We start from the raw sequence: 15,802 nt of genomic DNA on the forward strand, positions 1-15,802 counted from the left end.
ATTTGAAGGGAAAAACAGGATGCTTTTGCCTGTGATGGAAAACCATGAATCTCAGGCACAGCTAATCTGGGTTGAAGACAGTTGAGGCTGTTAACTGTCAACAAGCAAGAGACAGGGTCAAGGCTGAGTGCAATGCTTGAGGTGAAATTCTCACCAGAGCACCGAGTTCTGGGGTGCAGGGAGAGAAACTTCAGCCATGTTCTGCAGGGAAGAGCCAAGTTCAGGCACCCAGCACCAGCTATGAAGTAGGAACTCAGGTGGGTGCAAGGCAGGCAAACCCTCTAGAAGGCATGTACCTGGGACTTGAGGAAGACATTTCAGGGAGCCTTCTGAAACTGGGGACTGTGCAGGGCTGTATGGGTTAAAAGGGTCACAGATAAGGGCAGGCATCTCCTGATACAGTTGCCCAGTCTTAGGCCAAAGGTCTTTCTCCAACGGGCATCTGACACTGACTTCCAGGAGTTGAGGGAGGGAATGTTTAATCTGGCAATGGGCCCTTATCCTCATGTCCACTATCTACACCCTGAAGAGCTAAAGAATTTCTGACACCCTCTGCACATGAAGCCTGGTTCAGCAGAGACACTTCCCAGACATGACTGAATGGGCAGACCCATCCACCTCAAGGAGTGACCCAGAGTGAGCAGGGACCTTAAGCCAAGGCAATGGAGGGTCTAGAGGAAACTCAGAATCCCTGAGATGCTGGCTGATTCCTTGGGAGGAGGGTCCCTTTTCCATAGACACCAAACCTAGGTTCCCAAAATAATGTCTGGAACTTGGAACTTGTCCCAAGTTCCTCCAGAGAAGGTGCTCCAAGACAAGGAGTCCGTCCCCGGCATTTCAGTGCAAGAGGAGGGGGGAAAGCCATGTTGAAGGTCTTCCAAACTCACTGCAGCAGATGGGCAAAGAATCATTTCAATCACAGCAACACGGGTGGGTCTCGGAGGAGAACAGTCCCCGAATGGAAGCACTAAAAGGGACATAAAGAGAGCATGCATGACAGCTCTTGAGGTGTGACGAACTACACCACGGCCCAGGGCATAACTGCCGAGGTTGGAATGTGGCTTATCCCCCTGAAGTCATGTAGGAACTTAATCCCCAAAGCCATATGTTAGTGGCACACCGAGGGTTGAAACTGAGTCCAACTGTGGTGTTCACAAGTGGAGCTCATGGAAAGTGGTTATATTTAGGTAAGGGCATTAGGATGAAGCACTTATGATTGAAAAAGGAACAGAGACCAGACACACACATGTGCAATCTCTGTCTCTTGGCATATGATGTTCTTCACTCCATCAAGAATCTGGCAGCAAGATGGCCCTCACCAGAACTGAGCCAACACCAGCAGCATGCCCTTACACCTCCAAAACTGTGAGCCAAATAAACCTCTCTTCTTTTTTAAAAAATTTATTTTAATTAGGTATATATGACAGCAGAATGCATTTTGATTCATTGTACATAACTGAAGCACAACTTTAGATTTCTATGGTTGTACATGATGTAGTGTCACACCATATGTGCAATCATACATGTACCTAGGGTAATGATGTCCATCTCATTCCACCATCTTTCCTACCCTCATGCCTTTCCCAGCCTTCCCTCCCCTCTGCCCCATCAAAGTTCCTCCATTTTTCCCATGTCCCCCCCAATTATGAATCAACATCCACTTATCAGAGAGAATATTCGGCCTTTGGTTTTGGGGGATTGCCTTACTTCACTTAGCATAATATTCTCCAACTCCATCCATTTACCCGCAAATGCCATAATTTTATTCTCTTTTAATGCTGAGTAATATTCCATACACGCACATTGATGGAGCACTAATCTCCAGGATATATAAAGAACTAAAAAATCTTAACACCAAAAAAAAAAACAAACAACACAATCAATAAATGGACTAAGGAGTTGAACTGACATTTCTCGGAAGAAGATATACATTCCATCAACAAATATATGAAAAAATATTCAACATCTCTAATAATTAGAGAAATGTAAATCAAAACTAAGATTTCATCTCACGACAGTCATCAAGAATACAGACAATAATAAATTTTGGCAAAGATGTGGGGGAAAAGACACACTCATTTCTTGCTGGTAGGACTGCAAATTGGTGTGGCCAATCTGGAAAGCAGTATGGAGATGCCTTAGAAACTTGGAATGGAACCACCATTTGACCCAGCTATCCCACACCTCAGTCTATACCTAAAGGACTTAAAATCAGCATACTATAGCAATGCAGCCACATCAATGTTTATAGCAGCTCAATTCTCAATAGCTAAACTGTGGAAGCAACCTAGATGCCCTTCACTAGATGAATGAATAAACCTCTTTTCTTTATAAAGTTAGCCTGCCTCAGGTATTCCATTATCGTTACAAAAAGTGGAATAGCACTGTGACTCTTGATCATATGGAGAGAGTAGAGAGAGACCCACTAGAGGTTACCTAGACCTCAGAGCCTCCAAGAAATTGATGGAGCATTAATGAACTATGGGGGTTCCATAATCCCCTTACATATCCCTTTGATTACAGTCTACAAACAAATGTCTCTAGATATGATACCATCACAACTTGCTAAAGGACTTGGCTCCTCTTTGACTCAGCAGGAACCCCATTTTCCTGCTGAAACACATCTAAATATCTTAGACTAAACACTACAGAGGGAATTTCAAGGGGAAAGTGGATGGGTACAGAGGAGTGGGATGCCTGTGGGGACTCTTGACTCTATGCCATAAGTACTAAACCACTCCAAGAAATTCCTCCCCACGCCTACATAGAGCTGATGAGTATATTTAAAATTATTTTTAAAGAATTAATAGCTTTGGGGTACTTTTCCCTGTGAGTGAACAGTGCTAATTTCTCCGTGTTTTGGTGGTGTTCTTTTTTTAAGACAATTGCATAAGATTCTATCCAAAGCCCTCTAATTCTTCCACTTCAGTGGACTGAATCCCACTAATAAACAATCAGGACTTTAGACTCCCTTAATAATGGAGAGAGAGATTCAAACGAGGACGTTTTGCCACTCTCTGCAAATTCCTGGAGGTGCTGCCTGTTGAACAGGCCGGCAAAATTATGGATTTATTCAGGACTGATTGCATTGGGTATGTAAGCATTTTTGAAGGATTAAGAGAGAAAGAGAGAGAGAGAGAGAGAGAGAGAGAGAGAGAGACTGAGAGATGTTTGTGAGCTGAATGAATAGAGAAAGTCGCATCCTCTGAGCTACCCAGTGTGGCTGCAGCAGGGCTGTGCAGAGAGAAGGAGACGGACTTACTGCATGGATGAGCCAGGACCCGGACTTCGTCCACAGCGATGTAGCCAGGATGACCCTTCAAAGAGACGGATTCAAATATCACCTGCAACACACACAGGGCGGGAGTCAATTTTGCAGAAGCCGTCGTAGACATTCATCTTAGGAAGCTTCCCAGCCCCCAATCCCTTCATGCTTCAGCCTCCCATCAGAACCGACCTAAAGAGACCTCACTGTAGGACCGCACGCCACCCTGGTTGCCAACTCAGATTTTCAAAACAAGGCAGAAAGGCCACACTCTGGTGACTAGCAAAGGAAGTCAGCCACATGGAACGTTTTTAATGGATTTCAGAAATGACACTTAGATGCAGGAAAAGCCAAACATGGAATGGACAGCCCACTCTGCACCTTTCCCATTCTGGTTTCCCATGAAGCACAGGGAAGAACTACTTCCTAATACCCCAACCACCTCATGCAGAGTGAGGAAAAATGCCTACTTGGAAGCTAGCATAAGCCAATGAGGTTTAGCCTGATTTGATCCTATATTCCCAATGAATATAGGATCCAGATGACTTCTTAAGAACACCTTTTAAAAATAAGCAGCAGGAGCTGGGATTGTGGCTCAGCGGTAGAGCACTGGCCTAGCACGGGTGGGACCCGGGTTCGATTCTCAGCACCACTTAAAAATAAAGGCATGGTGTTGTGTCCATCTACAAAAAAGATTCATATTCATTCATTCATTCTCTCTCTCTCTCTCTCTCTCTCTCTCTCTCTCTCTCTCTCTCTCTCTCAAAAGAAAATAAAATAAGCAGCAAACTGCATCTTGATTTCCAAAAGTAGAGGCAACAAATTCTTGGAATTCTCCCCTCTGACTCCCACCTGAACTGTTAAGATCCATATATATATATATTTTTTAAATTCAGTTCACAGCTTCCTTCACCATGGAAACTCTATCTTTGCTAAAGCCACATGAATACCTGAGTGGGCAACACGGCCATCAGCCTCCCAAGTTCTGATGGCCTTTTGCTCCAATCCAACTCAGCGGCACTCCCCTGCAGAACTTGGGATGATCTCCTGCCCCACAGTCCTCTCCCAGCTCGCTGCTCTTCATCCTACTCCTCAGGCTCATAAGGTACCTGGACCTCTTACTTTTCCAGAGTCTATAATTCATCTGGAGCTTTCTTCGTTCTCAGCAAGTCCGGGTTGCCCCCAGTATGTTGGCTAATCATCCATATAATTCTCTCCTTAAGTTCCAATTCCTCTGAACCTTTATTTGAACTTTGCCAAGCCATCACAAGTCTGTCTTCCCTACTCCCCAATCTCACAAACGTTCCTCTCTCAGCATCTACCCATCCAACCCCAGCAGACATGCCATCTTCAAGAGGCAAGAGGATGGGGAGGGGCTGACATCTCACTTCTCACCCACACACCTAATCTTCATGCCCACCAACTCCAATCTCATCTCTGCAAGGAACGCCAAGGCTCTTGACCCCTGACTCCCTCTGCCTGTTCCAGCTTCTTGGTTCTTCTTGGTTATCTCTCTATCCTGCTCTATCCTACATCCCCAAACCCTCCCTTCTGTCCCTGACCTTGACATATATACATTCTTAGACAACTCCTATTCTTAAAAAACGACCTGCCTTGTTTGGTAGGTTATTCTCTATCACCAGTCAAATAACACTTCCCAATTGTTTCAACCACCAGTCACTCCCAACACTTCCTTCTTCCCACAGAAAAACTTGAACCTGCTACATAATCTGGATTCTGTCTCCAACACACCCCCCCAAACTATTTTCATGATAAGTACTAATAATCTCCTAATTGCTAAATCCAGTAGGTATTGTTTCCAGTCATCATCTTACTTTAAGAAAGAAGACGGTGGAATACTTGAGCTTGGAATCAGAACGCCTAGGTGGTTGTCCTGGCTGGGCCACTTACCAATGTGTGACCTTGGGCAAGGGACCTTCCTGCTCTGGGCTTCAGCTTCTGCTTCTGTAATTATGGTGTCTGCCTCATTGGGTAATTTTTTCAATTACGGGAATTAACACCCAACTTAGAACAACGGCATGTTCTCACTAAATGTCTATTAAGACTGCTATTACTACTTGAAAATTCTTCTACAATTGTCAGAGTTCTCCCTTTCTGGATCTTTCTACTCGTTAGGCTCAGGGGACACTCACTCTCATGGTTTCTCCCATACATCTGGGACTATTCGATCATGAGTGGCCTCCTCTGTTTCTCTATGTCCTGGATATACCTTCAACCACTGCCATCCACTGATGACCTCAGGGGCATCTCTGCACCCTAGACCTTCCACCTGAACATCAATCTCACTCATCCAGCTCACGAGTTTGTCTTTCCACCTCGATATCACATTGATGCCTCAAATGCAACTCTTGTGCATCAGATCTAGAAGCACCCTCTCAAAACTTTTCCAGAATTGCCTGGTGGGCCATTCTTCCTGAAATATAAAACTTGGCAGGTGGCACTATCACCCTCCCGGCTTGAGTAAACTGGGGATCTGGGCTTCTCCTTCTGCCTCATCCCCCACCTCAGTTTCTTTCTGATTTGACATTATTGGCATTTCTCAAATCTGTCCCTCTCCTTCCATCTCTGCTCTCAGAATGGACCACAGGAAGTAACCTTTTATCCATCAAGTCAGACCTCAGTGCCCCTGCTCTGGCACAACCTGCCATGTTTTCTCATCTCTGTCACCAAGGCAGCTTCCAAAACGGAGCCTCTCCCTCCTGTCTTTTAGTCCTCCCTTCAAGCCTGTGGATGGACTGTCAGGTGGGGACAGACCCACCAAAAAAGCTCCCTGTAGAATGTTTTTGTGGACCACATGGTCCAGGCCAGTGGATTCAACACTGTGTCCTTGGTGGAACCTGGAGCTCCAGCAGGGAGCAGAAAACTGGTGGAGAAGGTTGTAACATTGCAAAGAGGCAGTGTACCCAGGAGGTAAGACCTATCTATAAAGCAGCAGGTGGCTACCTGGGAATTACGTGAAGTGACTGGGGGAAAAAGTCACACAAAACACAACAGCTGCACAAGCATGCCTATGCCTCACAAAGAGTGTTCCCCAGGAGAGCAGGGTCCTTCAGAGAGAAGGAGCCAACAAAATTGTGCAGGAGAGGAGGAAGCTTGCAAAAACGTAAGGGCCACAGCCACCTCATTCTGCACAAGGGTGAATCGACACAAGGCCTTTTTACACACGAGCAAGTGTAGTTTCCTTTTTCAAAATTAATGGGAAACCAAAAGCAAACGTTCATTAAAAAGTTGGAAGAAAATAGAACATATAAAGGAAATGCATTTAAAGCAAGGCTTGAAAGTAGTCAAACTTGGTAATGAAAATGACAGAAGAAAAATATTTGTTTTGACAATAAATATAAATGGGTTAAAACAGAGAAAAGCTCCCAGACTGTCTAAATAATCAAAGTCTAATTGTATGCTATAAGATAAACACCTAAAACAGAATGACTCAGTAACCTTAAAAATAACAAGCTGAACAAAGACATAATAAGAAAAATGCAAATAAACAGAAAACAGTTGTTGCAGAAATCATGTGAATGCCTCAAAGTAGAATGTTAACCAAAAAGAAAAATAAAAACCTCTAAGTGGACTAAAATTATCATTGAAAAAAGATACATGAGGCAACAGACTTAAAATGGAAAAATAATGGGGAAAAAAAACAGTATTTGAAGGCTTTAAACCATGTCTTAGCCTCTGATCAAGTAGAAAAAGCAAAGATATCTAGCATATATCTTACATAGTCTTATATGCTTGATATTTATAATTAATGCCTATAATTATCAACACATATAATATGATGTAAATAATAATGTATTTATTAGGGAGAGTGAAATTTCTGTTCGAATGCTCATGGATTTACAAAAAGATCATAAACTAGACCACAGTATAACCTCAGTAAGTCTCTCAAGAAAATTGCCATTATTTTCTAGTTCTAGTAAATTTGGCTGGAAAATGTATGTATGGCCCCAAACCTGTGCAAACTCCTAAAAATCTATTTCTTAAAGGTTACGCAATCTCTTCTTAATAATAGTGATGTCAATGTATGTTTTGTGTGTTAACAGACACCCAAAACAAAATCATAAGTCAAAGGACGAGCTGAGAACAATGCTCGCGATGTGCACGCCAGCTACTCGTATTATATTCCTTGTGTATGCAAAGAACTCGTGACAATCAAACAAGAAATGGACGAAACCTCCAAAAGAAAAACTGGCAGGTAAAGCACAAAAGACAAAGTAGGAATGGCACTTATCTTATCTATGAATGCCAACTCTCTTAAGTGACACAGGAGACGGCAGAAGGTGCCCCAGAACACATACTCAGCCTTGGGTCGAGATGATTGCCCTGTCAGTGTGCTTCACCGTGGGGCTCTAGATCACAGAACATCTCCACCCAAGACCTAGCCATCTCCAGTTCTTGGAGACAGACACCACAAAGAGACAGGAGGAAGGCAGGACCTTCTGAAATGCAAAGAACTGCCTAGGAGTTCCAGAGAGAGAGAGAAGGGTCATCTCTAGTCAAGCACATTCACAAGGAAACTCGAACCAGGCTCTGGAGAAATGAAACTCACAATTAGGGGAAGAGACAGTGGAGGAAGCAGAGAACCCTGCTGTCCCCAGAAGGCATGGAGAGTTGGTGAGCAAGAACTGAATGAAGAAGGCCATGCATACCCACTGGGGCTCACATCAGCACATGGAAACCGAGACCCCAAGGGCAGGGATCAGAGCAAAAGGCAGAGGCTGGGAATCCCAACTTCTCTGAAGAACTTTCTTGAACCCTAAGGCTGCCAGGTGGACCTATGCTCACCTGCACACAGCCTTGTCCTAGAGCCCCATTGAGACCTCCTGCTACAGGTACTGAGGAGATGGCGCTTGCATAGAAAGAGGCAAACCTCTCCCTCTGCTCAAGGAATCACGCAAGCCAGGAAGTAACTGCCTAACATAGGCTCAGCAGAGATGGCCACATTCAACCTCTCAAAAAGATGGGTTGTGTACATATTGCAGGCTTTGGGGGTGTTGTGTGGATACATCACACATTTGGTTTAAAGGACTTGGTGCTTTATCCTTATCTTTTGTAGTTCTTGAGCAGAAAACATGCATAGCAAAAAAATCTCAAAGGGCCACAAACAGGTTCTTAAAGGATAAGAGAAAAATGTTGATATTTCAGAATTCATCTTAGGAAGAGGACCATAGTAGTTTTCATGGGAAAGGACTGCTAACTGTAAATTAAGAGACATTTTTCTTACACCCGCCCAGGAGACCTGGATAAGATGAGGAGAAGATTTGAGGAGTAGGTGGGAGGGTTGAGGGAGGAGATGTGGGTGCAGGGTGAGAGAGAGGACCTCAGCTGGGATAAACCCTCCTGAATTGCCAGTAAATGTGCTAAATCTATAGAGTGCCAGATGCCAGGGCAATTCCTGAGAAAGGAACTAGATTTCAAGTCCAGTCAATCAGTCAGGTGAGTTCTTAATTTCAGGGGTCTACATAGCAATTACAAGTGCTGAATAAAAGGTCTTTTACCTTTTATTGATGAAGGACAGAGAAGGCAGGGGGTTGTAACTGTAATAAAAGTTATTTTCTTTCTTTTATTTTTAATCTTGGGTCAGGAAAGTTCAGAATCATTACAAATATGAGGTAGAACTAATATCACCGAGAAAGAGACAACAATCAGACATGGCTTGACAGTCATTTAACAAGCCCCTGCTTTCTTGGGGGACACAGGGGGGATGGACTGTGCAGGGACTTTCTCACTTGGGGCCCTGCCAAGGCCCAATGCCGGAAAGCCCAGTAATAAGAAAGATGAAATTTGTGTTTATTACAGAGCTACAGCCAATTTTAGGACTGTGAAATATGACTTTAATAAATGAATACATAAACCCTCAGGTCTGAAGCCCAGCAATGCTGAAAACCAGAATTGTATTTAGTCCACAAAATCATACGTGCAGGACCAGAGCTGGAGGTCAGATGAATTCGAAGGCCCATCTTGCTCAAGCCTTTGAATCTCCCGGGAGGTCCCCTTCTGTTGCCACCATACCCCAGTGTGCACGTGGGCTGCACATGTGAGGACATGGGAGTGCATTTGATTAGGACGGCATGCAGGTGTGCTCGCTGTTTATGGTCAATGTGAATATCCATCAGTGTGTGTGTGGGGGGGGGGGGGGCGGAGGGAGAGAGGTGTGTCTTTTCCAAATTGCTGCTCTGAACACATTAGTGCCCCCACCCTCCACCCCAGCAAAACTCAGAGCAAGGAAATGACATAACGACGCTGCAGTGGCCGATGCCGTGGAAATCAGAATTCTGCCCGATGAGGCTGCTTATTGCCGGGAGGGCACTGAGGAGACGGGGACAGGGTGAACCGCAGTGTGTATTTCTATAAAGAAGACTTCCTCCTTCTTTCCCCTTTTTATCTTTCTCCCTCCCTCGCTTCCTCCTCCTTCCCTCCCTTCCCACAATTGCTGAGGCCCAGGGCAAGCCCGACATGATGCTGCCTGTGTCATCTATTTTAATCCACAGAAGGACCCTTCATCGTACCTATTTCTCTTTCCATTTCACAAATGAGACAACTGTGATTCCAAATGATGACAGGACACCACCAGCATGACACAGTTAGACAGCAGAAGATTCTGAGAACCAGCACACTATTTTCCCTAAACATAGGGCACAGAGCTTGGAGCCAGAGGGCTGAGGCAGGGTTGTGGGAACTTACAAGTAATGTCCCCTACCAGAGAAGACAGGGAACATCACTGTCTAATGCAGCGAGCCGCCATGCAGACAAACAGGCCCACCCCAGGGCCAGGACCATGGGGGAGCTCAAGAAATGTCCTTTTTCCTCCATACCCCATGGTAGAGCATGGCAAATGGTGGGACTGTCCCTATTAGGGTATCCTCCAAATTTCCTTTGTTCATGCAGGAATGTTTGCTGAATGATTTGATTATGAGGGTTGTAACCTAATGGGTGATTAGTCCATTTAATGGATTGAAATCTGAATAGACTAACTGGATAAGGCGTGGCTGGAGGAAGTAGGTCATGGGGGGCATACTTTGGGGTTTATATTTTGTCCCTGATGCTGACTTCTTTCTTTCTCTCTCTCCTCCTCCCTGGCTACCATGAGATGAGTAGCTTTTCTCCACCATGCCCTTCTGCCATGAAGCTCCACCTCACTCTGACCCAGAGCAATGGAGTTGGCTGACCACAGACAGAACCTCTGAAACTGTGAGCTCAGAACAAACTTTTCCTTCTCTATATTGTTCTATTCAGGTATTTTGGGTCATAGTGATGAAAATCTGACTAACATACCCCTGTTAGAAAACTGGGTCAGTTTTCTGATCATTGCACTTTGGCCCGTAGCCCCATCCTATGCCCATCTGTACCGGGCCCTAGGAGAGTGTTTCTAATTGGATCCTTAAGACCTCAACAGGGGATCCATGTGTCTATGCAGGGAGTTGATGTTTACACTCATGATACCAGAAGACAATCTTGGGTTCTGATCCCAGTTTTGCCAGTGATTCGCCATGTATGCTTTTGGACGTCATCATCCATCTCTTGGCCTCAGCTTTATCATCTGCACCACAGTTTAGCAAACTAGAGCCTAGAGGCCAAATCTGGACTGTCATCTATTTTGTGCATAAAGTTTTATTGGAACACAGCTGTGACCATTCATTGGCGTATTGTCTGCTTTCATGGAACAGTGGCAAATTTGAGTAATTACAACAGAGACTTTAAGGTCCACAAAAGTCAAAATACTTCCTGACTGCCTCTCTATGGAAAATATTTACCTGACTTACAAAATGGGGATAAGCCAAAAAACTCATGTGCTGGTACACATTCTGTAAATATCTTTATCATCCCAAATTGGGACACAAGATGAAATGAGTACTGTCTACAATCTCACCAAAACAAGAGGCGCAAACCTGGGCTCTCAGGCAAACTATGATGTTGGGCCATCTATTCTTAAAAGACTAACTCTATACTAAGGTGGTTATGTAATAAATAGAGGCCAAGGTCAAACTTAATTGGGAGACAACATGTTAAATAACAATCAGTTTCTTTGTGACTCCTCAGAAACCCTGCTGAACAGTGAGCATGTACCTTCTAGAAGACACATCATGCAGCCTTTCCAAAATGCTGAGACCTGGACCATATCACCTTTCACTGCAGAGCAGCCCCGTTAACAAGTGCGCCATATGCAGTGGGGATTCTTCCCACCACACTCAAGCAAGAGCTGCTCTCCTATTCATGCAACTGCAGGCAGTATTGTGGTTTGGATATGAGGTGTCCCCCCAAAGCTCATGTGTGAGACAATGCAAGAATATTCAGAGATGAAATGATTGGGTTATGAGAGCTTTAACTCAATCAGTGAATTAATCCCCTATTGGGATTAACTGAGTGGTAATTGAAGGTGGGTGGGGTGTGGCTGGAGGAGGTGGGCATTGGGGGCATGACTTTGGGGTCTATGTTTTGTGTCTGACAGGTGGAATCTCTTTCTCTACTTCCTGATCATCATGCCTTGAACTGCTTCCCTCCACCACACTCTTCCACCAGGATATTCGCCTGACCTTGAGCCCTGAGGACTAGCGCTGGCTGTCTATGGACAAAGACCTCTGAAACTGTGAACCTCCAAATAAAATTTTTCTCCTTAAAATTGTCCTTGTCATGTCTTTTAGTCACAGCTGTGAAAAAGCTGACAAAAATAGGTAGTGAACACAGGCTTTACCCTTAATGCAACCAGGAGCCCCCAAATGCTCTGAAACAAGTTATCTCACAGAGTGGTTATGTAATTTGGTGGTAAAACCTGAGCTGAGCTGCTTGGATGATATTTATAGCCTCTATTTATCCCACTTCTTGTGAATATGTGTAAGTTTTGCTGTAGAGATATTAGACCACCGAGTACAGGGCGCTGCCACAGAGCTTGATACGGGTGTTGGGAAGCTCACAGTGTGTGCAAATGAATTACCTTTTAAAGTGCAAATGCTGTGAATTCTGAAACACATCTGACATCATGAGTTTAAAATAAAGGTCTGTGGGCCTGGTACTAGTTAAAACACACTGAACATACTGCATACTGGAATATGAAGCCAACGGTATGTTATTTGTCTCAAAATATCTAGGCTAAAACACATCACGTTGTTAGAAACAAATGGAAAAGGCAGAGGACTCTCTTTTCAGCCTTTTTATCAATAGGTTATTGCTGCTGCACCAGAGCGAGCGGGGGCTTCAGCTGACCCAAAGGGAGTACCGTCCACACTGCCCACCGTGGGGCTGAGCTTCGCCCGCACCTCTGCATTCCAGATGACTGGCACTTGTCCAGCTGAGACAGGAGGCTTGTTAAGTGACTGACCAATGGAGGAGGTGAGCTCTCCCATCCTCTCAAACTTACAATGAGTTCTTTCAGGATTTTTTTCCTCCATTCTTACTTCTTCTTTCCTTTCCACTCTCTTCCTGACTCTCCTCACTTCCTGAGCCTGCTTCTTGGCCACCCCATGGACCAGCAGAGCAGAGAGGGATGGGAGAGAACAGGGCGCTGCCACAGAGCTTGCTACGGGTGTTGGGAAACTCACAGTGTAGCCACAACAGGACTCTCAGGTGCCCTCCCAGGACGCTGGAGGTCGGAGTCATGGGATAACTTGTGCCGTGGATGGCCGGCCACAGCTCTGCTCCAAGGGTGTCATCTGACTACCCACTCCTTGAAGCCTCTGATAAGGGACTCCAAATGTAAACCTCAACAAAACCTTCCCAACCCAGGTCCACGGACTACACAGGCAGCTGCACAATACTCAAGTGACCACCAGGAGAACTCGCTCAACACCACGGCCAGGTCCCTTCCAGAGCCCAACTTTGGAGTCGCCCTTCATCTCCTGACCCAGGAGTGCCAGATGGTGTCGACCCTTTCAATATCTCCACTGAAGGAAGCTGTGTAGCCAAGGGGTTAAGGGTTCTGACCAGTGCTGTCTAACATTATCACATGTGGTTATTGATATGTGGCTAGTGAGACTGGGAAACTGGATTATTTGGGCTTCGTTCTACTTTAATTACTTTAAATTCAATTTTTTTAAAAACTGATACTTGCTTCAGTTATTAAAAAACTTTTTTTTAAAGTATGTTTTGGAGCAACTTGTGTATCTGAATCCTCCTCTGCAATGGTAAATTTTATGAAATCTACATGCAGATCAGTATTTCCAATGAAAACGTAGCATTTGAAATGAGATTTGAATGGAGACATACAAAGAAACAACGTAAAATGGCTCCTTAATAACTGTGTAGATTGATTACATGTTGAAGTCATAGTATTTTGGATATATTGGGTTAAGTAAAATATGTTATCAAAATTAACTTGACTAGTTTCTTTTTGCTTTTTCAACACGACTTCTAAAATGTAATTGGACAGAATATGAGGCATAAAACAAGGTAGCACCCCATGTGAGCTTGTGTCCCCATTCACTATTTCTGAGGCTCAGTTTCACCATCTAAAAAATGGGCACAGTAGTGCCTGCCTCCTGGGATCATTCAGAGCACTAAACAAGTCAATGTATGCAGAATATTTCCCACTGAGCCTGGAGCATGATGGACACTCAACAGATGGTGGGCATGCTCAACCTCGTGCAGCCTCACCAGCATCACCACCACCACCACCACCACCACTGTGATGACTTCCCTGCTTCTAAAAGGAATTTCAGGAAAGGCATAACAAAGGACAGCAAATTATTCTAAAAGTAATCACGAGCCATTGAAGACAAAAATGAAAATAATACAGCAAAAATCCAAGCTAAGTACTGAAGGTAATTGAGTATTAAATTCTGATTTCTAGTTGCCAAGGCAAAGGGGAAATCAAAACTTGAATCATCTCATAATGTACACTCGACAGGCGAACTCAATAGATAAGCAGATTCCTGATATTAACATCTGGAAGTGCCACCGTGGGAGTGGAACTGGAAGATGTCCTAAGGAGCCCCGGCTGCTAGTCTTACCACCCTCGGGTCAATCTACTGCTTCAGAAACTGGAGAAATTTCTCCAAATGCAGGTCTATGCCACCTTCTTATTTAAAACCTTGCAAGGACAGGAATGGGAATTGACTGCAGATGGGTAAAATGGATCTTAACTCAGGTGATAGAAGTGTTCTGAAAGTGGTTTACGGTGATAGTCACACCACCCAGTAGGTTGACTAAAAACCATTGAGTTATACACTTAAAATGGGTGGGTTTTATGATATGTCATCTTTACCTTAATAACTTTGCATTTTTAAAAGAAAGAAAAATACCTTCCACGCTCTTGGGCTAAAACAACCAGATAGATGTGTTCCTCCAAGAGGGTCCATGTGGTGCTGGTCTGCACACTGTGTATGAGTCCACAGTGAGGAGAAGCAGGGAAGGAGACAGAGGCGTTTAGAAACTGATGGAATGATCTAGACCTCCTGTGGCTTTTTTTTTTTTTAATTGTGATTTATAAGCATGTTGGCCCATAATGAGTTGGGAGAAGAGGCCCATGCCCCCTGGTGGTCTGAGCAGTACTGTCTAGAATAGAGAGTGCGTTCTGACTCCTAAGCCCAGCATGCGTCCACCCAAGGCCCAGCTGTCCTGCAGGCTGATCTCCTGTGTATCTCCTTTGCAATGTTCCTTGAAAGATCTTAAGGTCTGCAGACCCTGCCGCAATCCCTCACTTACCTCTCCAACCCACTGCACTGTCCCTGAGGGCTCAAGTGTTCCTCCCTCCCTTTTCCAATGTATTTTATTCATCCAAGACTCAGCCCAACTTAGAAGCCATCCTGAATGCCTTTCCCACCATCAGCCCCTTCCCCAGGGATGATCTGTGACTAGTTATCTCCGCTCTTTGAACTTCTATCCTTTCATTTACAGAATGGGGACAGTGATGTCATCTCCCTCTTCAGGTTGTGGCAGGCATTTTAAAAGGCTTCAAGGGGACACTCTTCCAGCACCCTGAGAAGCCATGTGCATCCTGCTGTGCGGCAGTTGTTTACAGACACATCAGTTTCCTCCTCCAGACCAGGACCTTTGGAGAGGCAGGGGCTATACTGGGTCACCTCGGCATCCTCAAGGCCTGAGTAGGAGGAGAAGCCCAGTAAACACAAGTTGAATGAGTGAGTGAAGAAGTCAAGTCATTCCCAGACCTAACCACTGTCAGAAGCAAGAGGTATACAGGTATATTATCATGACTTTAAAAACATCAAACCATGGTAAAATGTCATACCTGATAGAAATGTGGCCAGAAGGTGCTGATGGCCAGCTCTGCCTTCACCCAGCCCTCGGTGACGACCCCAGACACATTCCAGACCGGGTTCCCCTGGGGCCCGCCATTGACCTTCACGTAGACATTCAAGGCCCCTGGGCTGGACCGGTCACGGCTGGAGAAGTAGTAATGGAAATCGATGCAGTGGGTATCATTCTCCTTCAAGGTCGGCAGGAGAAGGTGGGCCTTCTGGCCAGACGCCCTCCCAGAGCTATTCACCATCATGAAGGACCCTGGAGACCCACAAAGGGGTGGGAAGCAGAGACAAGGAGAGAGAAAGAAAATCCTTTTGAAAA

General features: G+C 44.8%; 1 protein-coding gene across 2 annotated transcripts in view; it reads right to left on the reverse strand.

Annotated features, from left to right (window-relative positions):
• Ptprt (protein tyrosine phosphatase receptor type T) overlaps positions 1-15,802 on the reverse strand; it is a 1,048,660-nt gene that overhangs the window by 696,823 nt on the left and 336,035 nt on the right. For both annotated transcript variants that reach the window (XM_027945221.3, XM_027945220.3), the window contains exons 3-4: positions 15,468-15,739; positions 3,263-3,344 (exon numbers count right to left, since the gene is read on the reverse strand). In XM_027945221.3, coding sequence (XP_027801022.1) covers positions 3,263-3,344; positions 15,468-15,739 — 354 coding nt within the window. The remainder of the gene's footprint in view (positions 1-3,262; positions 3,345-15,467; positions 15,740-15,802) is intronic.

Source organism: Marmota flaviventris, chromosome 2 (assembly GCF_047511675.1).
Source record: "Marmota flaviventris isolate mMarFla1 chromosome 2, mMarFla1.hap1, whole genome shotgun sequence".
Classification (NCBI taxonomy): Eukaryota; Metazoa; Chordata; class Mammalia; order Rodentia; family Sciuridae; genus Marmota; species Marmota flaviventris.